Source organism: Gopherus flavomarginatus, chromosome 24 (assembly GCF_025201925.1).
Source record: "Gopherus flavomarginatus isolate rGopFla2 chromosome 24, rGopFla2.mat.asm, whole genome shotgun sequence".
NCBI classification, from domain to species: domain Eukaryota; kingdom Metazoa; phylum Chordata; order Testudines; family Testudinidae; genus Gopherus; species Gopherus flavomarginatus.
The window spans coordinates 16487418-16514738 of NC_066640.1; the positions used below are offsets into that span (position 1 = coordinate 16487418).

At 41.1% G+C, this 27321-nt stretch overlaps 2 protein-coding genes across 4 annotated transcripts; one reads left to right on the forward strand and one right to left on the reverse strand.

Annotated features, from left to right (window-relative positions):
* Positions 1-5: 5 nt before the first annotated feature.
* On the reverse strand, positions 6-9788 carry C24H19orf44 (chromosome 24 C19orf44 homolog). Of its 3 annotated transcripts, XM_050934010.1 has the most exons (8): positions 9695-9788; positions 8289-8942; positions 7623-7983; positions 5512-5588; positions 4625-5117; positions 2897-2992; positions 2608-2774; positions 6-576 (listed from the first exon to the last, which is right to left on the reverse strand). In XM_050934010.1, exons 2-8 carry the CDS (start codon positions 8934-8936, stop codon positions 499-501), a joined length of 1920 nt encoding a protein of 639 aa, XP_050789967.1. In that variant the 5' UTR covers positions 8937-8942; positions 9695-9788; the 3' UTR covers positions 6-498. The 3 variants fall into 3 exon arrangements, with proteins under 3 accessions (XP_050789967.1, XP_050789968.1, XP_050789969.1); XM_050934011.1 differs by lacking the exon at positions 2897-2992; XM_050934012.1 differs by lacking the exons at positions 6-576; positions 2608-2774; positions 2897-2992 and adding an exon at positions 3001-4163.
* Positions 9789-10135: 347 nt separating this feature from the next.
* CALR3 (calreticulin 3) lies at positions 10136-26777 on the forward strand. The gene is made up of 9 exons (XM_050934016.1): positions 10136-10226; positions 12110-12211; positions 15527-15730; positions 16520-16614; positions 19485-19694; positions 20699-20812; positions 20897-21040; positions 25244-25336; positions 26573-26777. Exons 1-9 carry the CDS (start codon positions 10136-10138, stop codon positions 26738-26740), a joined length of 1221 nt encoding a protein of 406 aa, XP_050789973.1. The 3' UTR covers positions 26741-26777.
* The last annotated feature ends 544 nt before the right edge of the window (positions 26778-27321 follow it).

The window sequence follows — 27321 nt, forward strand, 5'->3', positions numbered from 1 at the left end:
ATCCATACAGTTTAAAATAAAGCAGTGCACTAATTTAATATGGTTGATATTCTTTCACTTTCAGACTCCTCACTTGAACAATACTGGAGGTTTGCATTTTTTTTTTTTACCATATCACCACTATGTTAAATATGCAAGTCAAGTTCTGATTTATAATGCAACAAACACTACATATAATCCTTTGTTTCTTTGCTTGCTAGATTTAATGTGCTGTTTCTTTCTTAGCACATTTAAGTCTAACTTGCCCATGAAGACATGTACGTAATTAAAACTAAGACATTTTCTGTAGTGATAGGCTACTTTCCTGTTTCTGAACAGCATGTACATAAGGATAAAGTTTACAGATTGCATGAATTTACACCACATACAAAATTAACTCAGTATCTGCCTTTTCTACAACAGTTGAAAATCTTATTTCAGTTTGAGACTTGCGGCTGAAAATCCCATTTATGAAAGTAAATATGGTTATTCATTATGGTAAGGTCGAAGCAATTCCTGCTACTGCTCTTTCATTTTCTGAACTTCTTCTAATGCTTGCTCAATTGTCAGAGGTGGGGATTTGTGACTCTTGATGTACTGCAACGTAACAAAAGGTTGGTTAATACTTAAATGCTCGATCAATGCTGAAAATAAGATAAGTTTGCCTCAACACTTGTGCCTTTCTATACTAGCAACAAAAGCTATGGTCTCTATCCAAGCTGGTGGAGTGTGGCAGAGGAGGCGTCTTTCTTGTGTGTTTGAGTGGAGAGGAGGGAGCGGTGATCAAGAAGTTTGTATGTAAGTTCTTTGGAGTAGGAATTATTTATCTGTATAGCATCCATCTAGCACTTTATAGTGTTCTGATTGAGCTTTTAAAGTGCTTGATTTTGCAACCAGTTAGGAAGAGCTGAAATTGGGGGTGCCTGTGGAACCTTAATTCACCCCATTGTGCATATGCATTAAAATCTTTAATTACACATTTTTCTACAGCTTTCCCATCCCATTCCCTGAGCACTGTCCAACCTGTGCATTGAATTAGGCAGAGCTCTGTACTGAATGCAGCTGTTCTGAGACCCTGTGCCTCATTTATTGCACAAAGTGGAAGGAGTGTAGTGAACGAGGAAGATTATTACCCTTTTTGCAGTTGTCACATGGTTAAGGCAGTCAAATGGTGCCCTGTCTTTCAGAGTTCTTGTGTGGTTTTGGGCATGTCACTTAAACCATCTGTTTTGGTTTAACTGTGTTCCTTATCCAACTTGAGACAGCTGGGATATGAATTACAGGAATGCTGAGCACACTCAGCTACAAGTGATGTCAGTGGGAGATGTGCACTGAATGTAACATGAAATACTCAAAAAAAAAAAATCAGGCTCTTGGTATTATAAATTGGGCACCCAAAATTAGTGGACAATTCGCAATTTGTTTCCATTCCTGCTATGTAAAAAAGATAAATATCACCTTGCCTCTCAGAGCTGTTTTGAAAAATTAATGTTTTAAAGCATTCAGCTACTAGGGTGGTGAGCACTTTAGAGAGGATCATAAGGAAGATTAATATTCAGGTTTTAGATGGTGAGTAGTAAATAAAACCTGGGACCACACATTCAATAATGATTAAAAAAAAAAAACACGCTAGTGAGTTCAGTGAGTACTATCTATTCTGTGCACTGACTGAAGCAGGAGTCTCATGGAAAAAATGTAATCAAAGAGCATAATGCTTATGCACAAAATGGCCTGAACTGAAGTTACAGGAGTAGCCTTAATTCTGGCATTCCTAACCTGAGTGCTTCACTTTACAATCTTAACAGTCTTTTACCAGACCTTTTAGTTGCAATATGCATGTATAAGATGGCCTGCTTGGGTTCTGGCAAAAGGAGCCAGACAGAGAGTTCTCTGCAGGATCCAATGGGTCAAGGCTGCCTGCCAGTTAAAGATTAGTACCAGGCGTTAAATTAGTGGGAGAAAATTGGTTCTTCCAAGATGTATGCTATGGATACGGTAGGACCTGATCTATGGTAGAGTGAGTTTTGAGTTGCTAGATAACCACCTGCCACTTAAATGTGTTTAAGCTTTTGGTAAGCAATGTAATTATTCCTACAAATTCAAACTTTGTCTCATCTAGATAGTATAACAGCTAAGTAAACTCTACTTGTTAATCTAATGGGGAAACAAATGGTTACTGGAAACAGCTATTTCTTTGCTGCACACTGCTGCAGGGGAAAAAGGAGAATCTCTTCCATAAACATTATGTTCTTGTCTATACCCAGTCTATAGAACATATGAACTGTCTTCTGCTCCAGACTGGCATTCTCAACCTTTTTCTTTCTCCCCCCAACATGCTATTAAACTCCACAGCTCACCTGTCCAACAACTGTGTTTCTGCATATCCAGCAGATTAAAAGCCAGGGCTGGTGTTAGCAAGCAGGGCAATTTCCCGGGACCCCATGCCGCATGAAGCTACTATGTTGCTTGGGCTTCAGCTTTCTGCTTTAGGCAACAGTAACTTTAATGCCAGCCCTGTTCTCTGATTTATTTTGGCTGATCCTGAAACCTGCTCACAGCCCCCAGTGGGCCTCAGACCCACCCTCCTTCTTCATATTGAGAACTGCTGCTCTAGACAACACTCCTTACCTCCTTCGCTTCTGCCAGTGTGTGATATTGAAATGTCTCATTCTCCAATGACTCCACAAGCGATAAATGAAGATGGCGGATCGTCTCCACAAACTGCTGGGTCAGTATCAAGTGCTGTTTTAACATGTCATTCAAAGCAAACACTGCGGGACTATATCCTGTTAGGGCTACAAGCCGGAGAAAAGAGAACAAGTGCTTTGTGGTGTTCAGGATTCACTGTTTGCAGTTCACATTACAAGTAAAGTACAAGGACAACAGAATGAGTATTAGCTTCTTGCTTTTACAATACCTTCCAGGGCATCCATGGTGACAACATGACTGGCAATAAGTACTGGATCAATATAACTGCATCTTACAGCTGGGCCAAGGATTGCTGTGCCATCCTCTATGTATAGGACAGAATCTTAGTATTAATGTTTCTGATAAAATATTTCAGAACTAGAAGTATGCAGCATTCTGCTTTTTAAGAAGTCTGTAGAATTTGTGCACAGCTTTAACCAGAGACTTGTACCAGTCAACATAGATGCTGAAGACCACTAGTCATGTTATGCTGCTTATTTGAGATATCAGCCCATTATTTGCCATGGTGTGGGAAATCACCATTTTACAGAAAGCTTCTAACCCTAGGAATAGCATAGGGAAATGCTCAAATACCTCAGTGCAGAATAGTTGTTTTCAGATGTACCTGCCTAGTTCTATTGTCTCATGCCTCCTGAAGAGCCCTAGCTACCCTCGACCATTCTTGGGCAGGTTCCTCCTTGACCCCAGCTAAACCACCTGTTCAAGTAGGCATCAGAAACAAGTAGCAAGAGGAAACAAGTGGCAACTGAAGAACTTGTCCCACCATTGAGCTTTGCTACATGCCTTCCCATTCACCTGGCACAACATTTCCTCATGGCCATCCAAACCAACTCATTTTGTTAGGGGTAAAATTATACCTGCCAATTGCAAAACTGGCCCAGAATCTTTCTTCAAGCCAGAGTAAGGGTTTATTGGGTTGATTCTTTAATTCCTTAGATGGCAAATATCTGTACGCCAAGGTAAGATCTTTCTGAATAGCTCCCTCCACAATGAAAGATATGAACGGGAGAGGAAAGCAATAGGTGGTGACACCAATGCTAAACATGTAAAAACATGAAAATATACTAAAAAAAAAAATTTACCAACACACTCTCCCCAGAAAGTCTAGTTTATGCTTAACTTCAGAGCTAGACAGTGAATATTAGGAGAATCAGATCTAGAAGCATTTAATTCAGGGCCTGAATGGCAAAAGCCACTGGTGCTTTTCTCTTTTAAAGAAGAGGACAGTCATGGATTGGAAACAGCTACCTGCAGAAGCAGTAAAAAAAATCAGGAGTCTGACTTTCCACTAGGAAATAAATGCAGCGTAAAGGGTTCTACATTGGTAGGGTCGCTTTAGCAATATGTTTATTTCATACCTCAGTTGTTAATCCCATTTGAGGACATCTGGGTATTATTCCAATCCCCACTGTTTTACTAAGGCCTGTGTAGGTTCTAGTGCCCCTCAAGGAAGTCAATCCCATCCTTCTGATGCCCTTTAGCAACAACAGTTGGAGTTGATGAGCTGTACTATCTGGTAATGGTACTATCTTTTGTACAAATGGCTGAATGAATATTGTGACAGATTAAAAAGGATTTTTTGATTAATTCAGGATATAGTACCTGAACTAAGAACTATAGCTAGGCAAATTCAAACTGGAAATAAGGCATAATTTTAACAGTGAGAGTACATAACCATTGGAACAATCTACCTGAGGTTGTGGTAGATTCTCCATCACGGGCAATGTTTAAATCAAGATGGGATGTTTTTCTAAATGATCTGCTCTAGGAATTATTTTGGGGAAACTCTATGCCCTATGTTATACCACAGCTCAGACTATATGATCACAATTGTCCCTTCTGGCCTTGGAATCTATTAATATAGAGTTTAGACAACTATTTAGGATTAGCACTTGAATCCTAGAAATCCCAAAACTTTAAATCAATGTGAACTTACTCTTTGACCAGTGATAGGTGAATGGAGAAGCAGTTGTCTGCACAGCCATCTCTTTCACAGTTACTCTGCTTACTGTCTCATGCCATTTTTTCTTAGATTGAGGTGATGAGAGTGAGGGAGAAAGGTCTTTTCTGGAATACACAGAGCTGTTAGAATGCCCCACTGACATTTCAGACAAGGATCTTCTGTCTGTAGTCTCAGATACTGGTAAAGACAGAGATTTTTCAAAGTCTTCAGAATATTCTGAATTAACAGTGCTCTCCTCAGGTCCAGGAAACACTTGTCTAACGCTAAGATAGTCTGTAGAAATTCCACTTAAAAACTCAGAGATTTCAGCTTCAGTCATGATTTCCCCTTCCATATCATTGTCAGAAGCAGCATTAGTCCTAGTTAAGACACTCGCCATTTTAAGGGGGGTTTGGTCATTATTCACAGGAAACACATTTGGTTCTGAGTCCTTGTTTGATTTTTTAGCCATTTGAATGCCTGTCTCCTGTTAAAAAAAAATTCCATGAGTGGGGTCTCGGCAATGCAAGTTGGAAAATGTTTCAGTTATATTTGTACAATGTTGTACTACAGTACAGATCACTTATAAAATATTACTTATTGGTTGCTGCATCCTTTGACCAGACTTAATAGGAAATAGTAACATTCCCTTGAAATATTAGGTAAGTGTAACTAACAGATAATATGTAATCTGCTAAAGGACATTTAAAACCTAGTGAATATAATCTCAGACAGTGTACATCTGATCAATTTGCTTTCTATATAATAGGTCTACACAGATTATTAGAAGGTAAAATGGAAGCTGTTCCCTTCAAAACATCCATCTTCATTTAACACATGAATACAAACTCTCCTAGATAACTTAAGGATTTACTACTTACCATTTGTTTTAATGCTTCTCTATCACCAGAAACATTTGGAGCCAAATCATCAATGCTCAAAATATTTAATCTGAAGTCTGCAATTGAATGACAAATGGTCACCTGGTATCAGGACAGGAAAGTTACCTTACATATCCCTTTAAAGGAGGAAAGGCCATACATTCAATACTGTTTTCCTGATTTAAATATTCACTTATACAGACCAAGAAAGTTTTAAGTGGTGTTTACTTCAGACCCTCCATGCCCTACCTATTAAGGTCTTTTCTAATAATATAATTTTCTTGAATTGGAGGGGTTTATTTTGTTTTTTTTTTAAGAGAAAATCCAATCTGGATTAAAGTTAAATCAACTGGACTCATAATGCATGCAGCTTCTCTTGTTTAATGTCTAGTGATGGTATATGAAAGCTATTTTAAAAAGTTCCATAAGACTGGTCAGAATGGTACTGTGGTCTGATGTTTAGAACAGGGGACTAAATCTCAGAATTCCTAGGTTCTATTCTTAGCTCTACTTTGTAATTGTTGTAAGAGTATGGACAAGTCACAAGCTCATTGTGTCGTCTTTTCCTCCATTTAACCTGGAGATACTAATAGTCTTTTGCTGCATGGGGCAATGAATGTGCAAGACATAACTTCTGTTGGTAAAGTGCAGCATAGCCTCAATGAAGGCAATATAACTTTTACTGTATTGCCATCAGCAATATATCACTGAAACAAAGTTCAAGGTAAGTCACTGTTACGACTCCAGTCCATAGTGATAGTGCAGCTTGAACCATAATCCCGATTTCTTAAATGCAATTGTCAGCAATTATTTGAGCCGAACCAGAGCTAAGCATGAAGCTGCAAATGCAGACATGGACAAACTGCGTTCAGCACTGTAAACTGTGCTTGTCTAGACTTGCATCTTTACCAATCGCTGACAACTGTGCTCAGTAACAGTTTAATTCTGCAGTGCAGATAAGGCTTAAACTAGATTCCATTTGCTTCCACAAGCGTGTCTGTGAGCTATGATCTATTTAACATGATTATAGCCAAGCTTTCCTCACTTGTTCATATCATTAAGATAGAAGTCACACACTTTATTTCTTCTATAGACACAGGTCATTGCACGCACCAGGGACTTCTTGCATTCCTCCATTCCCCCCACAAGCTTCCTATGTCTCTCTCTCATCCCACTTTGTTTCAAGGGCACTCTGCAATCCTCCCTCTCTCATGCCCGGGATGCTGCGTGCTCTTTCCTACTATGCCAGAGACTCTGTGTGTTCCCTCATTCCTCTCTCCCATTCTTTCGTCATCCAATGCCAGGGTCTCTGTGGACCCCTTATTTTTCCCTTCCATCCAGGCCCCCTATTCCACTCTGTGTGCCTCCCACATCCCCTCCCTATACTACTGTCCCCCATTTCCCCACCTGCCAGGGTCTCTGTGTGCATCCCCATTCATCCTGGTGCCAGGGTTCCTCACTCCCCCCACCCATGCCAGGGGCTCTGGGTGCAACCCCATTGTTCCCTATCATTCTTATCTCCCAAAAGAAAGAAAAGAAGTAAGTCATCTAGGATGTCAACTTTTAAAAGAGAACTAGGAGATTGGGCAGAGCTGAGATGGGGGATATTGTTATGCTGGAAGATATCAATGGCGGCTATCAACTGGTTTTTTGATCTATAGACAATTAGAGAAGTGGTTGAAGCTGCTGGGTCTCTTAACCAGACGAAAGGGACAACATGTGTCTCCCATTTCCCACCTATGGTTTCCTAATTTTCACTAAAATCAATAGGATTTCTGCCCATTGGTGTCTAGAACATTCTCTGAAATTCTGAACTGATCAAATGCAGTATTAAAAAGGTATCGTGTTACAGACAAATAGAGAAATGCCATCCGACTGGCTGAAGGAAGCAAGGTCCTATACTCTATCAAAAATGAAGGGGGAAAAAAGGTTTACATTACATTAGAAAAATATTGCTCAGGGCAAATTTCAATCCCTTTGACAGGATCTAGAGTTCTGCAGGATAAGTTTGTTGAATATGATGAGCTCTAATTTAGTTTTAGTGTCCATGGATTACATGAAGTCTGTTCAGAACATAAGCAGAAATGTAAAATGAACTTGGAAAAACTCACCATTAGAACTTTCACTGGCTGCATCTTCTGTATCTGCTGCTTTTGAAAACAACTCATCCAAAGACTTGATTTCACTCCTTTCAGACAAGGACACTTGACTTTGTTTGTGGTTCATTCTAAGTGAAGCGGTCTCTGCAATGCTGTCTTTTAGTGGAGTTGGTGATTGAAAAGACATACTAGTTAGTCTTGGCAAATTTCCACTTGGTGGAGAGGGAGTTTGTGGATTAATTCTATCAGAGGTTCTTTTCTGATAACTTCTGCCAAGTAGCGAAGGAGCACTAAATAGATTTGTCGAAGAAGACTGGTTTTTGGGTGGAAAAGATGTTCTCGGTGGACTCTTCATCTTGGACTTCATGAATAGCTTGACAAAAAAGATTTGTCATTACTTTACCTATTTTCAACCTTTACTAAAAGGTTTACTAAATTTTTACTTTCGCTAAAAGTAAAAAGTAAAAATACACTATATTGATGATAATGAATAACCATTCAGAATGCTACATAGAATAAGTATGTCAATTAACATTAGCTCTCATCTTATAAAAGTAGATTACAAATACTAGAAATTAAGTTGTTACAGTGTGTTAATTTTCTATAAAGTGATCTGCCATTTTAACGTGTAATTTCATTAAATGTAAATAACAATGTCTAACCCAGTAAAGTTGTTACCTTTCCATCAGGTTTAGAAAAATTGGTGACATCCTTCTGGTTCTCATTTTCACTGGAAAACTCCAAAGAGCTCCCTAGTAATTGTCTCATTTCCTCTTCATCACTATCTAGACTAAGTTGCTTTCTAATTGGCACTTTGTTTATTGTTGTCTGGCAGCTACCTTTTCCCTTGAAATGGACTTTACTCAATGTTACATTTTCCTTGACTGTGTCATTTTTCTTCAGATACCTGCTACCTCTTGCACTCTCCTCCAGGCTGGATCTAGCTGATAAGTTCTCTTCATCCGAAATCTTCAGGTCCAGCTCAGTATCAGAAAAATCCATCTGTACCTTTTGGGTCATGATCTTGCTTTCTATCTGTGCTAGCTTTCTCAGAATGGCACTTGACCTCACCTGTGAGGTTGTATCCAGAGGTTTTTTTGCAACATGCTTGTTCCCCTCCTGCATGGCACTAATATTCTGGTTCAACTGGTTTCTTTGTCCATGCTTTTTCTTTAGGAATCTGATGTGACTAAACTGAGTTTCCAGGAGGCTCTTCCTTTTAAGGTCTTTGTTTTTGTCAGTTTCCCCCATTTCTGTGTTGCCTATAGAAAGGTCACTGTAAGAGTCAGTAGGGGCACTAGTGAGTTTTTTATGGGGAGAATCCATGTGTCCCTGTGGAAGAATTACAAAAGGAAGATGATCCCTTGTTGATCAGGCACTACTGGACTATAGGAGATCTATCGCTGATTTCCTGCATGACCTTAGACAAGACATTTCATCTTTCTCTGCTCCCATTTTCCATGGGTAAAATGGGGATACCGGTCTTTTCTTCCTCCACCCTGGGCCTGGCTTTATTTCAACTGTGATCTTTTCACGGCAGGGACTGGTCTCTTACTATGTGGACCTACGACACTACCTACAGCAACGGGTCCCTGCCCTTGTGGGATCTAGGCGCTTCCATAGTGAAAATAATGGGCACCACTAAGCCTGACGTGACAGCGACCCAGCGCTCAGTCCCTCCCCTGCACACCACACAGGCCACCCAGCGCTGGGGCCTGGATCTCACCTGCCGCCCGCCCGCCCGCAGGAACCCGTCCTGCCCGAGGGCTGAGGTGGAGTGAGCGCAGCGCTGCCCTCCGCATCGCGGCTGCTGCCCCGCGCCGCCGTCGGGACCTTCCCTCGGGGCGGCCGGGAACGGGCTGCACCGAGAGAAGGTGGCCAGGCTACTGGAGGCGGCACCGAGTCTCCGGGCTCCCCGGCTGAGTCCCTGCCCTAGAGGGCGGGGTGGGCTCCGCGGCCCGGCCAGGGACAGAGCGCCGGACTCGAGTCTTTCTCTTGTTTCTTCGGCATCCCAGCAACACCAACCCCCGTACACCGACCCCTGATTGGCCCTGGGCGGCCGGCCCGCCCGCTGGCGCCTCTACCTTAGCAACGACCTTTCATCGCCCAACGAGAACCAATCCGAAAGCCGCCTCTCCGGGGCTAAGGCCCGTGGGCCAGCACAGGCTACAAGTCACAACACACATTACGTCCTGGAGTGGGCGGGCCGGACCGGCAGGAGGAGTCGGATAGTCCGCCCACGCGCCGTCACGGCTCTAAACCAATCAGAGCCCTCGTCACTCTGAGGCGCGAGAATACGAACCAAACAGCGCCCGAGTCGACGTGAGGATTTGGACCAATTAGCGTCTGCACTGGCGTGAAGCGCGAGGCAAGGACCAGGCAACTGTGACTCCGTCGTGAAGCTCGAGGGCAGGCGCCGGTAGATTAGCTGGCGGCGGGGTTTGGTTTGGTTTGGTTACGGTGGTTCCCGGGCTGCGCGGGTGAACACTGTTTCCCTGCAGGCGGAGAGCGGAATCGGTCTAGAAATGGGGCCGTTGACCCGCGCCCTGCTTTTCTGGGCAGCGCTCAGCGCCGCCCGCGCTGTCGTGTATTTCCGGGAGCAGTTTATGGATGGAGGTGCCGAGGGGGGGAGGAGATCGGAGAGGGGACGGGGGGAGTCCTGTGAGCAGAGGGGAGTGTGACCAAGAGGTTGAGTTGATAGGTGGAGATGATCCTGTGTGGGGTAGGCTCAGTGGGAAAGTGCCCATTGATGCCCACACGTCACTGTGGTATGTGACTCCTGAGGGGAAAGGGAGTATCCAAGAGAGATTAAGGGTAGGGTTGCCAATTTTCTAATCAAACAAAACTGAACAGCTCTGCCCTGCCTCACCCCTGATGCCCCAACCCCTCTCAGTTCACCCCCCCTCCCCGCCACTTGCTCTCCTCAACCCTCACTCACTCTCACTGGGCTGGGGCAGGAGGTTGGTGTGTGGGAAGGGGTGAAGGTTCCAGCGTGGGGCCAGAAATGAGGGGGTTCAATGTGCGTGAGGGGGCTTCAGACTGGGTGCAGGAGAGGGTGAGGGACCTGTCTGGAGGGATGGACTCTGGTTTGAGGCCAGGGATTAGGAGTTTAGGGGGCAGGAGGTGGCTCTGTGCTGGTGCCAAGGGTGTTGGTGTGCAGGAATGGGCTCATGGCTGGGACAGGGGGTTGGGGATGAGGGAGAGAGTTTGGGCTCCAGCCGGGTGGCGCTTACCTCAGGTGACTCCTGGTCAGTGCAGCAGGGCTAAGGCAGGCTCTCTGCCTGCCCTGGCTCCATGCTGCCCTTGGAAGCAGATGGCATGTCTGACTCTGAGGCACGGGGTGAGCGGGAGGCTCTGCGCAGTGTGTGCCGCTTGTACCCTCAGGTGCCACCCCTACAGCTCCGATTGGCTGCAATTCCCAGCCAATGGGAGGTGCGGAGCCAGTGCTCGGGATGAAGGCAGTGTGCAGAGATTTCCTGATCGCTCTTGCAGCTAGGGGTCGCAGGAACATGCTGGCCACTTCTGGGAACTCTGTGGGGCCAGGGTAGGCAGGGAGGCTGCCTTTGCACTGCTGACTGGACTTCTAATGGCCCAGTCAACAGTGGTGACCAGAGCTGCCAGGGTCCTCTTTCTACTGGGCATTTTGGTTGAAAACTGGACACCTGCCAAACCTAATTAAAGGGGATGTCCAGGGTGGGGAATTTCTAAGGCCTTGAGAGTTGGGGATGCAATTCCTGTTGGGTGAATGGAGAACCCCAGGTTGGGGAGATGTTTTTACAAAGGAGTGATTCCCAGGGGATGTGGGAAGAGTCTGGGACTCTGGGAGAGGTCCTGGATGAATAGGTAACTCAGTTCAGCCCTTCTCAGCATACGGAGTCTGAAGGGGTTATTGCATAGGGGTTATTGCATATTGTACTGGCTCCAGATTAGAGACAGCAAACTTGTGTCCCACACCACCCTATTAAGCAGCCTCCTGTCTTGAATACATCTCACTGTATTCTGCTGTTTTCAGTTCAGATCCACTTCACTGGGAGTCCAGATCTGCCACTTCTGGCCCTTTGGGAAGTTGCTGAAGACACTTTTACCTCTGGATAGTGGGGGCCTATCAGAATTTGCCCCCACTTTTTGCTTTCAAAATTTCACTCAATTTTTTATAAGTAGTTTTACCTTTCTTTTCCTGAAATAAATGTTTTTTAAAAAAAATGAGTGTGAACAGTCCATTACTCTTCTGCCATGAGTGCAGGGTACTGGATTAGATGACCTCTTGAGGTCCCTTCCAGTCCTATAATTCTGATTCATTTACTCTATAATAACAAAAGGTAATAATGAGTAAGGGAACAGATTTCATTTTCAAACTTCTGAGGAGTTTTTGTATATAACAATATGTTTCAAAAAGATTTTTAAAATTTGAAAAAGACCTTGTGTGTCATTTTAATTTATTTAGTGGCCTAAATTTTTCTATTGGTATCAGACAACTAATATTTAATATTATTTAACAGTTAAATGGCAAGACAGATGGATGAATTCTCAATATAAATCAGATTATGGGAAATTTAGATTAACAGCTGGGAAGTTTTATGGAGATGCAGTCAGAGATAAAGGTTTGTGTATTTCATTTAAAATGTGTTGTTAGGACTGCATACATTGTTAAAAATTGACATGGTCTTGAAATCTTGTCCTCTTTTGGCTTCTATGACTCTGTCTTCTCCTGGTTGTCTTCCTACCTCTCTGATCTCTTTCTTCATTGTGTCCTTCAGATGATCCTCCTCATTCACCTTCCAACTTTATGTGGGGGTTCCACAGGGCTCTGCCCTTGGTCTTCTTCACTACACCTTATCTTTGAGTAATCTTATCTGCAAACATAAATTCAACTACATCTGGTGACTCTCAGATCTACTTCTCTACTCCATCTTTATCTCCTGTACAAACTAAAATATCAGTCTGTTTCTCTGACATCTCCTTGTCAATGTCTAGATATCAGCTCAAGCTCAACATGACTAAAGCAAAGCTCCTAATCTTTCATCCAAGCCATTCCTTCTAACTCCTTTCTTGATCACTGTGGATGGTGACAGCATCCTGTCTGTTGCTCACTCTGGCCCCTGACCTGGAGGTCATCTTCTGTATGGATCTTTCTGTAGGTCTTGACATCCAAGCTAAATCTTACTGATTTTTTTTCTGCATAATATAGCTCAAATACATTCACACAGATAAAACTCTTGTCTAAGCTCTCATCTTGCGTCTTGATTCCTGCAACTTCCTTAACAAATGCAGTGTTGCCCTGCTCATATCCATTCAGAAAGCTGCAATAAAGATAATGTTATTACTCCATTATTTTGACCATGTCAACCATCTCTTCACGTCCTTCCACTGGCTCCTTATCTCAGTCACATCAAATATAAGAAATTGCTTGTTTTCACTTTCCAGCCCCTGCACATTCTGTATTCGCTCTACCTATCATCTCATTTACTATCAAGCTGTTGATTCTTACTTCTGATTGGTCCATGATGCTAGCATCCATTGCTCACTTGTTAAATGTTTAAATAACATGTTTGTGTTTTCTCCCATGCTCCCCCTCACACTTGGGAGGTGCTTGTATAAACATCTGCAAAGCCACCTCATTATCTGCATTAAAAACCCTCCTCAAAACTCTCCTTTATTGTGATGCCTACACAAAACTTGACAATGAGTAGGCTGCGGGTGTGTTGATACCATTGCCTATCATGCTGACCAATATTGTCTCCTTGTTTCCTTGTATTCCTCTATTTGTAGCCATCTGTTGTCTCTGCACTTATATTTAGATTGTAAGCTTTGGCATAGACCATCATTTTTCCTCTGTTTGTACAGCACCTAGCACAATGGGATCCTGATCCATGACTAGGGTTCATAGGTCCTCCGGTAATATACATAAATAAAAATAATAAGAAATATAAACCCACATGCATTCTCGGCACATTTAGAGATTTCATAAATAAAACTGAGGAGTTTCATATAAGACATTATAAGGCTTATGTGAAATCCATAAAGTGCTTACATACTGGAATGACAGAAACATTTAAGATAGGTACCATAGAAGGAAAACATAAGAATGGACATATTGGGTCAGAACAAGGGTCCTTCTAGCCCAATATCCTGTTTTCTGACAGTGACCAGTGCCACATGCTTCAAAGGGAATGAACAAGATAATTTACTGAAAGATACATCCCCTGTCTGGCAGTCACAGGTTTAGGAAAACCAAAAGTATGGGGTTGTATCCCTGACCATCTTGGCTAATTGCCATTAATGTACCTATCCTACATGAATTTATCGAATTCTTTTTTTAACCCAGTTATAGTTTTGGCCTTCACAACATCCACTGACAATGAGTTCCACAGGTTGACTCTGTATTGTGTGAAGCAGTACTTCCTTGTTTGTTGCCTATTAATTTAATAGGATGATCCCTGGTTCTTGTGGTATGTGAAGGGGTAAATAACACTTCCTTATTCACTTTTTCTTTACCATTCGTGACTTTATAGACCTTTATTACATCTCTCCTTTGTCATCTCTTTTCTAACTTGAAGAGTCCCAGTCTTTTTAATCTCTCCTCATATGGAAGCTGTTCCATACCCCTAAGCATTTTTGTTGCTATTCTTGTACTTTTTCCAGTTCTAATATGTCTTTTTTGAGATTGGGTGACCAGAACTGCGCACACAGTATTCAAGATGTGGGCACACCATGGATTTATATAGTGGTGTTATATTTTCTATCTTATATCTATCTCTTTTCTAATGGTTCCTAATATTCTGTTAGCTTTTTTGACGGCCGCTGCATGTTGAGCAGATGTCAGCAAACAATCCACAATGACTCCATGATCTCTCTTCAGTGGTAACAGCTAATTTAGACCCCATCATTTTGTATGTACTGTTAGTTAGGATTATTTTTTTCCCATGTGCATTACTTTCGATTTATCAACATTAAATTTCATCTGCCATTTTGTGGCCCAGTCACAACCAGTTTTATGAGATTCCTCTGTAATTCTTCACAGCCAGCTTGGGACCTAACTCTCTTGAGTCATTTTGTATCGTTGGCAAATTTTGCCACCTCACTGTTTGCCCCTTTCTCCAAATCACTTATGAATACATTGAACAGCACTGGTCCCAGTTCAGATCTTTGGGGGACCCTGCTGTTTACCACTTTTCAATGTGAAACTGTTTTTCCTACCCTTTGTTTTTTTATATTTTAACCAGTACTGATCAACGAGAGAACCTTCCCTCTTATCTCATGACTACTTAGTTTGCTTAAGAGCCTATGGTGAGGGAGAGACCATGTCAAAGGTTTTCTGAAAGTCCAAGTACACTATATCCACTGGATCACCTTTCTCCCCATTTGCTGACCCCCTCAAAGATTTCCTCATGTTTATGGATCACTTAGGATACAAATTAAAAACATGTTTTCCTGTTTGTTTTTTACACAAATTATTAATTCACATAAGTGCTAACTGGTTTTTGTGATTTCATTTAAAACTGTCTAGTTAAGTCATTTTTTTGCATGTGATGTTTTGTCAATGTTTAAAATTGGCTGATTTTTAATACATCTAGCATTAGTTTGGTGAGAAAAATGATAAGGCTAAATTCCACTGTTGATTACACTATTGTAAAGCCAAAGTAAGTTTAGTGCCACAGAGTTACTTTGAATTTATAAAAGTGTAAATGACAGGAGAATTTGTCCCCTACTTTCAGTTTAAATGAAGAAAGCTGAATCCATGAGTTTTTGCACCCATCCAGTTGATAGATTTTTGAATCAATATTAATTTATTTGCCTTTACAGAGATGTCCTGCATTCTTATTCAAATATAATTAAAATTTATGATTGTAATAAGAGCAGATGAAAACAAAACATAAGCATTGTGTTACTATATGCAAATATTAATGTCTTTATAGGTCTGCAAACTAGCGAAAATTCTAAATTTTATGCCATTTCATCACGATTTAAACCATTTAGCAATAAAGGAAGATCTCTGGTCATTCAGTACACAGTAAAACATGAGCAGAAGATAGATTGTGGTGGTGGATATATTAAGATCTTTTCCTCAAACTTGGATCAGAAAAATATGAGTGGAGATTCACAGTATTACATTATGTTTGGTGAGTTTAGTTACATGTGCATTGCTAAAATATTGTCACAATAGCTGCACAGTTCTTCAAAGACAGATCTAGAACTGGTACAGCAAAAGATTTAATACAAGACTTTCCTAATAAGATAAAAATCCTGTGACTGGTCAGCAATTCAGCATCTCTGTGGTTCAGATATTTTTAAGCATGAATTGTCAAAATACAAACTGAAATTAGAAATGATTTAACATTCTTAACTGATTAAGGGACACAAATGAAAGTGTTTAGAGTGTTTTTAGAATTAAGCCAAAGGTCCAGTAAGATTATTTCAGTCATAGGGCTTTTGATAATCCCAATGATGGTCCAAAATTTGCCCTCATATATTCACATGTAACTCCCATTAAGTCACTGGGAATTGGACTTGTGTATCTCAAAGTAAACTTTGGTCCAAAGACTTATCAGCTGAATAGCCAGTCTGGCACAATGATAGTTCTATCAATATGTCATATGATATAAGCTATGGGTAACTGCAGTTGTTAGTGGATTTCTATATGATCTTTGCCTGTATTAGGACTGCAGGAGAATCAAGCCCTAAAACCATGTTTGGTTAGTAAAGTCAGACTTTTTTTTTTTTTGAGGCAAGTCTAGAGATTGGAAGAGAAGCAATGCAAGCAAAAATGGGAATCCGTCAAGTGGCATGTAGAATTGAGGGCTGTCTATTGGCAGTTTAAAAAAAAAAAGGGGGGGGGGAGAAAGACAAGAGATAAGCAAACTGTATATGTATAAAGAAGTTAACAATAGACAGTATGAATTTTTTTGTAGGACCAGATATTTGTGGATCTGAAACAAAGAAAGTCCATGTTATTTTAAATTACAAGAGTAAACCACATCCAATGAAGAAACGAATCAGATGCAAGGTAAATGCTAGAATATAGAAGTTTTAAAGATTATTAACTAATTTCAGGAATTTCAAGTTAAAGTTCACCTAATAACTGCATTTAGATAGATTTAAAGAGGCACTCTCACTAAATAATAATTTAAAAATCACATTAAACACATTATGGAGGCATTAGTTACAACTCAATAGTTAAGTTTGAGTTCCATTTTGCATTTAAAGCAGGGATTCAACCTCATTTTTTTTTTTGTTTGAAAAATATGTTCTTCCAAACTTACATCACTTATATCAGTGGTTCTCGACCAGGGGTGCATGTACCCCAAGGAGTACACAAAGGTCTTCCAGGGGGTACATCAGCTCATCTAGATCAATGTTTTGCAACCCGAAGGATGGTGACCCCCCCGGGGGAGTCATAGGACAGGTTTAGGGGGCTTGCAAGTGCAGGGCTGGCATTAGGGGGTGGCAGGCAGGGCAATGCCACAGGCAGCCCTGCAAAGCTAAATTATATTCTTCAGCCCAAGCCTCAGTGGAGGCTGAAGCATGTATCTTAGCTTCGCACGCCCCCTGTAGCTTTTAAGTGAAGTGAAACTTGGGGTATGCAGGACAAATCAGACTCCTGAAAGGGGTACAGTATGACTTATATGAAAAAAAATCTAAAGTCTTAAAAAAAATTTAATCTAATTTGGGAGTACAAACATTACAATGATTTACTCGTTGTATGGTTATCACATGGCATCACTACAGGGCAGACTTCAGGTTGCTTTATAACGGGTGAGCAAACTTTTTGGCCTGAGGGCCGCATCAGGTTTCATAAATTCTATGGAGGGCTGGTTGGGGGTGGTGGTAGTGGCCTGGTCCCCACCTCCTATCTACCCCCCTGGGACTCCAACCTCCCCTGTTCCCTGGCAGTCCCCGTAGGACCCCTGCCCCATCCACACACACACACATGCTCCCTGTCCCCTGACTGCCCCTGGACCCCCACCGCCCCATCCAACCCCTCCTTTCATTCCTGACAGCCCTCCTGGGATCCCTGCCCCATCCAACCACCCCTTCTCCCTATCCCCTGACTGCCCCTCAAACCTCTGTTGCCCCATCCGCCCCCCTCGGTACCCCTGCTCCCATTAAACTCCCTGTTCCTTGCCTCCAGACACCTATTCACACTCCCGCCCCCGACCACCACCCCGAAGTCCCCTGCCCTCTGTCCAACCCCCCCTGCTCCTTGCCCCCTTACCGCGCTGCCTGGAGCACTGGTGACACTACAGCCGCTGCCACCACACAGCACAGAGCATCAGGTCAGGCCAGGCTCTGCAGCTGTGCTGGAGTGAGCTGAGGCTGTGGGCGGGGGGAACAGCAGGGGAGGGGCTGGGGGCTAGCCTCCTGGGCCAGGAGCTATGGGGCCGGGCAGGACAGTTCCGCAGCTCTGCTTTAGAACCTTATATTGTGCATTTCTTAGTTTAACATGTTTGAATTTCTAATTTAAATTCCTTAACTGAATTTCCTGGATTTGTAATGCTTTCTTTTGGTCAGGGCCGGCCCCAGGTTTTTTGCCACCCCAAGCAGCGAAGAGAAAGAAAGAAAGGAAAAAAAAAAAAAAGCCACGGTCAGCGGCACTTCGGTGGCTGCTCTACTGCACCGCTTCATTCTTTGGCAGCAATTCAGGGGCTAGTCCTTTCCTCCGAGAGGGACTGAGGGACCTGCCGCTGAATTGCCGCCAAAGACCTGGACATGCCACCCCTTTCCATTGGCCGCCCCAAGCACCTGCGTCCTGTGCTGGTGCCTGGAGCCAGCCCTGCTTTTGGTATAGTTACAACATCCCTGTAATGCAGAGGTTCTCAAACTGGGGGTCAGAACCCCTCAGGGGGTCATGAGGTTATTACAGGGGGGGTCGCGAGCTGTCAGCCTCCATCTCAAACCCTGCTTTGCCTCCTGCATTTATAATGGTGTTAAATATATTTTAAAGCGTTTTTAATGTATAAAGGAGGTTGCTCTCAGAGGCTTGCTGTGTGAAAGGGGTCACCAGTACAAAAGTTTGAGAACCACTGCTATAATGTTTTTCACCCATAAGTTACTGATATGTACTTTTAACCTTAACTCATCTTCGTTTTTGTCTGGGATATAAATTAGGAAGGTTGTTTGTTTGTTTGTTTTTTGATTGTGGTTGTTTTTTGTTTTATATACCCTTTTCATCACTATCCACCTTATGCTCTCTATATTATAACGCTTCCTATGGCCAAGCCAGGATAGACAGTGCTTACTCTGGACTCCATCAATCCTGCTCTGACTGCCACACAGAAGAGTAAGCAGTAAGAGTTCAAAGCTTTCCCTCCTGCCCCTTCATGCCATTTTAGTTTAGAGTCAAGACAGAGACTTTCACAAAGGGGGGAAAAGTTCAGATGTTTCACATTTAAAATGTAGACTCAGATACCTTTTTCTCTTGCTGCTTTTTCAAATGATCAGATATATTTCGTGACTTGAACAAAGATTTTTAATTAAACTTTTTTATCTCGTATAATCCTGCAAACAAATCATAATGCCAAATTTATGACAACAGTCATTTCAAAGGCAAGATTTAAGATGCCATTCACAAAATGTTATGTCTTTACTGCAGGTCTAAGCATGAGGAAATGGCTATAAAGGGAGAAAGCTCTTATTCAAACACACATTTAAAAATAGCAGGGGAAACGTACAAGATTGCTGGCAAAGTAGATTGCTTTTTGTATAAATATCTTTTCATGTTTAGCCAATATAAAAGTCCTTGGGAGTTTTTCTTGTTTGAGCCTATTTATAATGAATTTTCTGCTGTAATATGATTCTGATGCAAAACTGGTTCTAAAAGCTACATGTTTTAACGATACTTCTAAACATTTAACTTCTTTTCTTTAAAATGTATAGGTTGATGGATTCACTCATTTATATACACTAATTTTAAGACCAGATCAGACTTATGAAGTAAAAATTGATAATGAAATAATTGAATCGGGCAACTTAGAAGATGATTGGAATTTCTTGCCACCAAGGAAAATAAATGATCCTACAGCAAAGAAACCCAAGGATTGGGATGATGTCCCCCAAATTGATGATCCAAATGATGTCAAGCCTGAGGTGGTTTCTTTTTCCTGAATATTCCTCTGTCCTGTATTTTTGAGGAAGTACATAAATGTCAGAAATATCTGATTATTTCATTCAAATTGAACCCAGATTTGTTAGTACTGTTCATATCGTTAGGTAGAGCTACTTCCAGTACACAGTGAAATTGAACCTGAAGAAACTTTTCTGGGCCAAGGTGTTCTCTGTGCATAGCAGCTGCATGTCATGGAAATATGATTATTTAACTCAGAAGTGCTTTGCAAGGACCCTAAATTGGGAGATACCCAGCTCCACTGCTGCACATCTTTGTACCAAAGTTGACCTGTTATGAAGGCTAACAGAAAGTGCCCCATCCATTCCTCAAATATATACACTATGTTAGTAACTGAAATTTTCTTGTCATTTTAAAAATTACATGACAAGATGATGAGGGTTGCCTATATGAGGAGAGGATCAGATTGACTTTAATGTGTTTTGGATTAGACCTACAGTGAGTTGCCTTACCATGTTAATTACAGCCCAAAACAATTAACCCTCTGTTAGCCTATTTATATGAGCAATCTTCAGAGGTTCAGATTGGGTAAACATGCATAATGAGGTTAGGATTTAATCTAAAGCCCCTTCCAACAAGCCCAACTTCTTTCAGGACACAATTCAGGACACAAATGACCAGGACAAGAGATTGAACCCAACTCTCTGATTTGGCATTGCCTAACACTACACTAGGCCACCCCAAACTTTTACAGTAAATCAAGGTTCTAAATATAAATTTTAATATTTTCTAGTTTTCCCTTTTTGTCCAGATTGTGCAAAGAGCACCTTGATCTTTGCTGAATTGGTCAGTATGTGAGGGTTTCCTTTCCCTGAAAAGGAGATCATCTGTTTATTCTATTAAAATTATATGATAAAAAATCTTTCACAGCTGAATTGTTTGGGGAAACAATATGGCATCTTGCCTCATAGTAGGAATATAAAGCCCAGATAATTTTACTTCCTTTATCTTCTGGATATTTTTAAAGGATTGGGATGAACCTGAATACATTCTGGATACTAGTGCTGAAAAACCTGAAGATTGGGATAATGCAACAAATGGAGAATGGCAACCTCCTATGATCAAGAATCCACTATACAGAGTATAAATCATTCTATTTATGTATGATATGTTCAAGTTGACTATTCTTTTGGTGATGGTATTCAGAAAATGTGGTTTGTTACAGGGTGAATGGAAACCAAGGAAGATTGATAACCCAAATTATAAAGGAGTTTGGCCCTGTCCACAGATTGAAAATCCAAACTACTCACCAGACTTCAATATCTATAGCTATGAGAACATTAGCATAATTGGACTAGATCTTTGGCAGGTCAGTTAGTGATGAACTGGGAATGTTCTTCATGTTTTCTCTGAATATGGCATTGGTGCCTCAGGTTCCCCCATGCAGTTCTTAAGTATCCGGGTGGTGGGATAAGGGTGTATGGTTGCTGCAGAAGAAAGGGCCAGTGTACCTAAATGCCTGACACTCTGTCTCCTAGCAACTGGTGGCCTGGGCACCAGCTGAAGGTGTTGGAGACAAAGAGATCAGGTGACCTGGCCCGGAAAAGAGACAAAGCCCAGAGAAGGAGGGGCTGGAGGTGGGTTTTCAGTTTTGAAGCTGGCTGGAACATACAGAGGGACACCCCAATGGGGCTTGGGCTTCCTAGTGGGGCTGTGGCCTCCCTGGGGGCCAAAGATGGACCTAACTAGAGGGGGTCCTGCTGTCTGTGTCTGCAAGACCTGTCTTGAACTGTGTTCCTGTTGTCCAAATAAACCTTCTGCTTTACTGTCTGACTGAGAGTCATGGTAAATCACAGGAAGCAGGGGGTGCAGGGCCTTGTGCCCTCCCACACTCCGTGACACAGTTGTTTTTAATTATTACAGAAACTGGAAATTAAAGAGCTTCTTGTCCTTAACTATGCAACAGTGTGTTCTGCCCTTCCATATACAACATCATCTACTTAGCTGGGAGTTAGATCATGCCTACGTTTTTAACATACCCTCATTTCAATAGGTATTTTTAGCCATTTGTTTGAATCATAATTATCTCCAGATGTACCAACAAATGAGGGACATAAACAGTTCTACTCAACTGATAATTTCATAAATGCTGTTATGAAGTATGTGCATGTCTTTACACATTCACAAAGCAAATGTTTTATTAAGTTTTGTATTAAAAATAATTTTGAGGATTTATAACTTGGTTTTAGCCTAGGAGCAGAGTTGGTCACAAATGTCTGTATATTTTTTATAGATAGTGGTAAAAGAAATCAGAATATTTGTTTAAAACAGTTCAATCTTTTATTCAAGAGCTCCATTCTTTTAAATATAACAGGGGTGGCCAAACTTACTGACCCTCCAAGCTGCATACGATAATCCTCAGAAGTTCGAGAACCAGATGTGTCTGCCGGGACTCAGGGATTCTGTCCTGCAGTGGGGTGGTGGGCCTAGAGGCTTCAGCCTTGTGGGAAGTGAGGTCTTGGGGCTTCTGCCCTGCTCCTGCTGAAGTCCTGAGCCCCAGCAGGCATCTCCCACAGGTCTGAAGCCCTGAGACGCCCCTCCCCATTGGGCAGAAGCCCCTAGCCCCACTGCCCCACAGCAAGTCAGAAGCCCTGAGGGCTCACCTCCCCGCCTCCAGGATCTGGTAGGGGGAGATGAGTGGGGGGGACCTCCGCAAGCTGCACTTTAACTGTAAAAGAGCCACATAGGTCTCACAAGCTGCAGTTCAGCCACCCCTTCCTTGCCTTACACAATCCAAAAATATTTGTTCTGTTTTTCTGGGTGTTTTTATCACCTCTATCAAAGTGATAGTTTGCTATCCGTTCATGACATTGCTTAAAAACATTTTTGTCTGAGTTAACTTTAAGCATTCTGAAACTAACAAATTTATTTCAGCATGAGCTTTCGTGAGCTATAGCTCATGAAAGCTCATGCTGAAATAAATTTGTTAGTCTCTAAGGTGCCACAAGTACTCCTGTTCTTTTTGCGGATACAGACTAACATGGCTGCTACTCTGAAACCTGTCCTTAAGCATTCTGTTTCTCAGCTGTTTATTCACTTCATTTTGTATAATACTAGATTTACAAGTTATCTTAAATAGATTAAGAGAGACAAAGTGAAGGCATTTTAACATAATTGGGTTTATTTCTATAACTATACAATATATTTCAGTGAATGCACCATCTCAGCCAAGTCATCTTTGTAAATGAGAACTTTTTCTAAGCAGATTGTATCTGATAAAAAAGATATTGATTGAATATAGTACCTTTTTTTATACAGACGTCAAGGCAGAAACAATATATAGGTTTAATTGTGTTTTTATTTACTATATTCATTTTAAAAAATGTAATAATATAAACAGTACAGGGAGAAGAGAAGGATAAACAAACAAAGCTAGCTGAGGTGTATAAATTATTGCCCTGATTTTCAGAGGTATAGAGCAACCTCAGTTCCCGCTGAACACAGTAGAAGCAGCAGATGCTCTGTTTGCAATGTACATTTTAAAATTAGGACATCCATATAAACATAAGATTGAGAAGCAAAGTCTAGAGCGGGAGGGCAGGAGCAAGGAGGACCTCTTCTACACAGACAGTATAATCAATCCATTTTAACAACTATGCCTGAACATGGCTTAAGCTATTGTAGACAAGTCAAGTAATAGAATTAGGGTTGTCAATCGCAATTAACTCAAAAAAATTAATCACGATTAAAAAAATCGCGATTAAACATGCTTATAACAATAGAATATCAATTGAAATGTATTAAATATTTTTGGATGTTTTCTACATTTTCAATATAGATTTCAATCACAACACAATACAAAGTGCACAGTGCTCACTTTTTATTATTTTTTATTACAAATATATGCACTGTAAAAATGATAAACAAAAGAAATATTTTTCAATTCACCTCATACAAGTACTGAAGTACAATCTCTTTATCATGAAAGTGTAACTTACAAATGCAGATTTTTTTTTGTTTACGTAACTGCACTCAAAACCAAAACAGTGTAAACTTTAGAGCCTACAAGTCCGCTCAGTCCTACTTCTTATTCTGCCAATTGCTAAGACAAACAAGTTTGTTTACAGTGACGGGAGATACTGCTCCTGGCTTCTTATTTACCATGTCATCTGAAAGTGAGAACAGGCATTCGCATGGCACTTTTGTAGCCGGCATTGCAAGGTATTTACATACCAGATATGCTAAACCTTCATATGACCCTTCATGCTTTGGCCACCATTCCAGAGGACATGTTGATGATTCTCATTAAAAAAAATGCGACAATTAAATTTGTGACTTTACTTCTTGGGGAAAGAATTGTATGTCTCCTGCTCTGTTTTACCCGCATTCTGCATATATTTCATGTTATAGCAGTCTCGGATGATGACTCAGCACATGGTCACTTTAAAAACACTTTCACAGCAGATTTGACAAAACGCAACAAAGGTATCGATGTGAGATTTCTAAAAATAGCCTCAGCACTTGCCCAAAGTTTAAGAATCTGAAGTGTTGTCCAAAATCTGAGAGAGAGAAGGTATGGAGCATGCTTTTAGTAGTCTTAAAAGAGCAACACTCTGATGTGGAAACTACAGAACCCAAACCATCAAAAAAGAGAATAAGCCTTCTGTTGGTGGCATCTCACTCAGATAATGAAAATGAACATGTGTCAGTCTGCACTGCTTTGCATCAAGCAGACCCCATCATCAGCATGGAAGCATGTCTTCTGGAATGGTGGTTGAAGCATGAAGGGACATGTGAGTCTTTAGCATATCTGGCACATAAATATCTTGCAACACCAGCTACAACAGTGCCATGTGAATGCCTGTTCTCACTTTCAGGTGACATTGTAAACAACAAGCAGGCAACATTATCTCCTGCAAATTGTAACCAGCCTTGTTTGTCTGAGTGATTGGCTGACCAAGAAGTAGGACTGAATGGACTTGTAGGCTCTAAAGTTTTACATTCTTATTTTTAAATGCAGGGGTTTTTGTACATAATCAACATTTGTAAGTTCAACTTTCATGATGGAGATTGCACTACACTACTTGTCTGAGGTGAATTGAAAATACATTTTTTTGTTTTTTACAGTGCAAATAATTGTTAAAAAATAAATATAAAGTTAGTACTGTACATTTTGTATTCTGTGTTGTAACTGAAATTAATATATTTGAAAATGTAGTAGGCATCCAAAAATATTTAAAATAAATGGTATTCTATTGTTGTTTAACAGCGTGATTAGTCGCGATTAATAAATTTTTTAAAATCGCTTGACAGCCCTAACTAGAATTGTGGTCTAAACCAACAAATTTTGTTTAAACTTGAAGACAAGGCCTTGGATTCTGGAGCATAGTTCTGCAACAAGGGTGAATTCCTTAGCAAATTCTGCATCAACTTTGAGGAATACATGGGGCCCTGAGTACAGGAAAATATTCAGTAATATCATCCTGATTAAGTAACAACCAATAAAAAGGAATAAGATTAAAATTATGAACAGGGAACATAAATAAAATGTGATTTTTGTTTTCCATTGCAGGTGAGAGCTGGAACAATTTTTGATAACTTCTTGATCACAGATGATGAACAATATGCAGAAGACTTTGGAGATGACACCTGGGGTGAAACAAAGGTAATGGATGAGCTCTTCCCCACCCCACCCCACCCATTCTGACCCCTTTTTGCAGGTAAAAGGGCTGGAATAGTACAAAGGGGTCCTAAAATCTCTGTATCTAGTCAAGGCAAGGATTCCCCTGCTTCAGACACTGTGGAAGATGGCCATAAGCAGGGTTACCAGATAGGAACTGTGAAAGAACGGGACAAGGGGTGGGGGATAATACGCACCCATATAAGAAAAAGTCCCAAAAAATGGGACTGTCCCTTTTTAAAAACAGGACATCTGGTCACCCTAGCCATAAGGTTGCCTTCTGTGGACCCCCTCAGAAGCCCTGGTGAAGTGAGTATGGTGAGGAAAGGGTCACAGAGCACATAGTGCTGCAGATAATCAAGACTGCGCTGCGGCAATAAAGTAGCTCCAACAGGTTGTTCTTAGGAGCCTCTCTGGCCCTTGGAGCAGCCTAGGGTCAAGAGAGCACAAAGGTTGCTTAAAGCCCCAAGGAACTTACTTTGGTATTTATTTTTTTCGAGAACAGTGCCAGGAACGTAATCTACGATTCAATAATTACAATAATAATAATTAGATTATTCATGTACACTCCTGCAATCCCATTGACTTTTATAGGGTTGTACTGAGGTCAGACTTTAGCCCTAAGTTACTAATAATTTAGGGTTTGTTCTTTCTGCAATAAATGTCCTGATTCTGCTGCCGCCCGTGGCCAGCGCAGCCTTACAACAGCCTCCCAATGGCTGCAAATGGGTTGCTCTGCAGCCCAGAAAAGCCATAATGCTGAACACTACAGCCACTCCTTCTCCTGTCCTCCACATGTTTATTCCTGCTTCCAGCATGCCCGCTATGGTGAGGGCAGCATAGAGCATGTCAGCCCTATGCAACTTCTGCTCTGAGGACAGTTTTCCCTCTGGCTGTTGAAGCCCCTTTTGCTGCTGGAGAGTTCTATAGGGGCCAGGGACAGAATCTGGCCCCCTGTATTCTTGTAGCAGATCTTCCATTTTAAGAAAACAACTCATAGTTCAACAACCATTTGCTGCTAAAGTATAATCTATGTGTGTAGTTTGGAAAGATGGTTTTGTAAGGAAGTTTAGATGCCCATTAAAAATAAAGGCCCTTGCAATTCCTCTATTGGCAAACTCCCTCCTGTTGTCTTCAATGTAAATTCAGTACACAGAGGGCTGGCAGAATTGGACCCAAAATGATATTTACTGTGAACTGACCTTTTCATTATTTCTTCAGGACCCTGAAGAGAAAATGAATATAAAACAGACTGAAGAAGAAAAGAAAAGGGAAAGGGCAAAAGAAGAAAAGCGTTTTAGGGGAAGGTTTAACAGGAAGGTCAAAAAGCAAAAAGAATCTGGAAAGGCTAAATTGAACAGGATAACTGTGAAGAAGGAAGAGCTTTAATTCTTATTTAAAAAGACTTCAAAGAAATCTCTAAAGTTTAGCTTTTCTCTAATTTGTTGTATAGCTGTTCAGATATATTCTTAATAGCTAATTTAAAGTAATATTTAAAACTTCCTCTAATAAAACTTGGCTAGAACTATTCATTTTTATGAGATTTAAATATATATATTTAGCACAGGAAGATATTAAGAAAATATGTTTCCTGTAAATAGAACATGGAATTGAAAGAATTCAATAAAAACACTTACTAAAATATATTAAATTACATATTTTGTATTTGAGTTAGGATTTGGTATATATTTCTAAAAGAAGGGCCATTATATTTCTCTTGATGCTGTTGGCATACAGAATATTCCTCCTCAGTGAGAAGTCTTGTAACCAACCTCTTTGGCACTAGACTGTTTTATACTTTCATCATTAATATTAATGTAAAATACATGCAAATTGTGTTGTGAAATTCTCCCTTCATCACAAAATTTGTATCCAGTGTTGTGCCCATGTCGGTCCCAGGATATTAGTGAGTCAAGGGGGTATGGCAATATTTTTGATTGGACCAACTTCTGTTGGTGAGAGAGACAAGC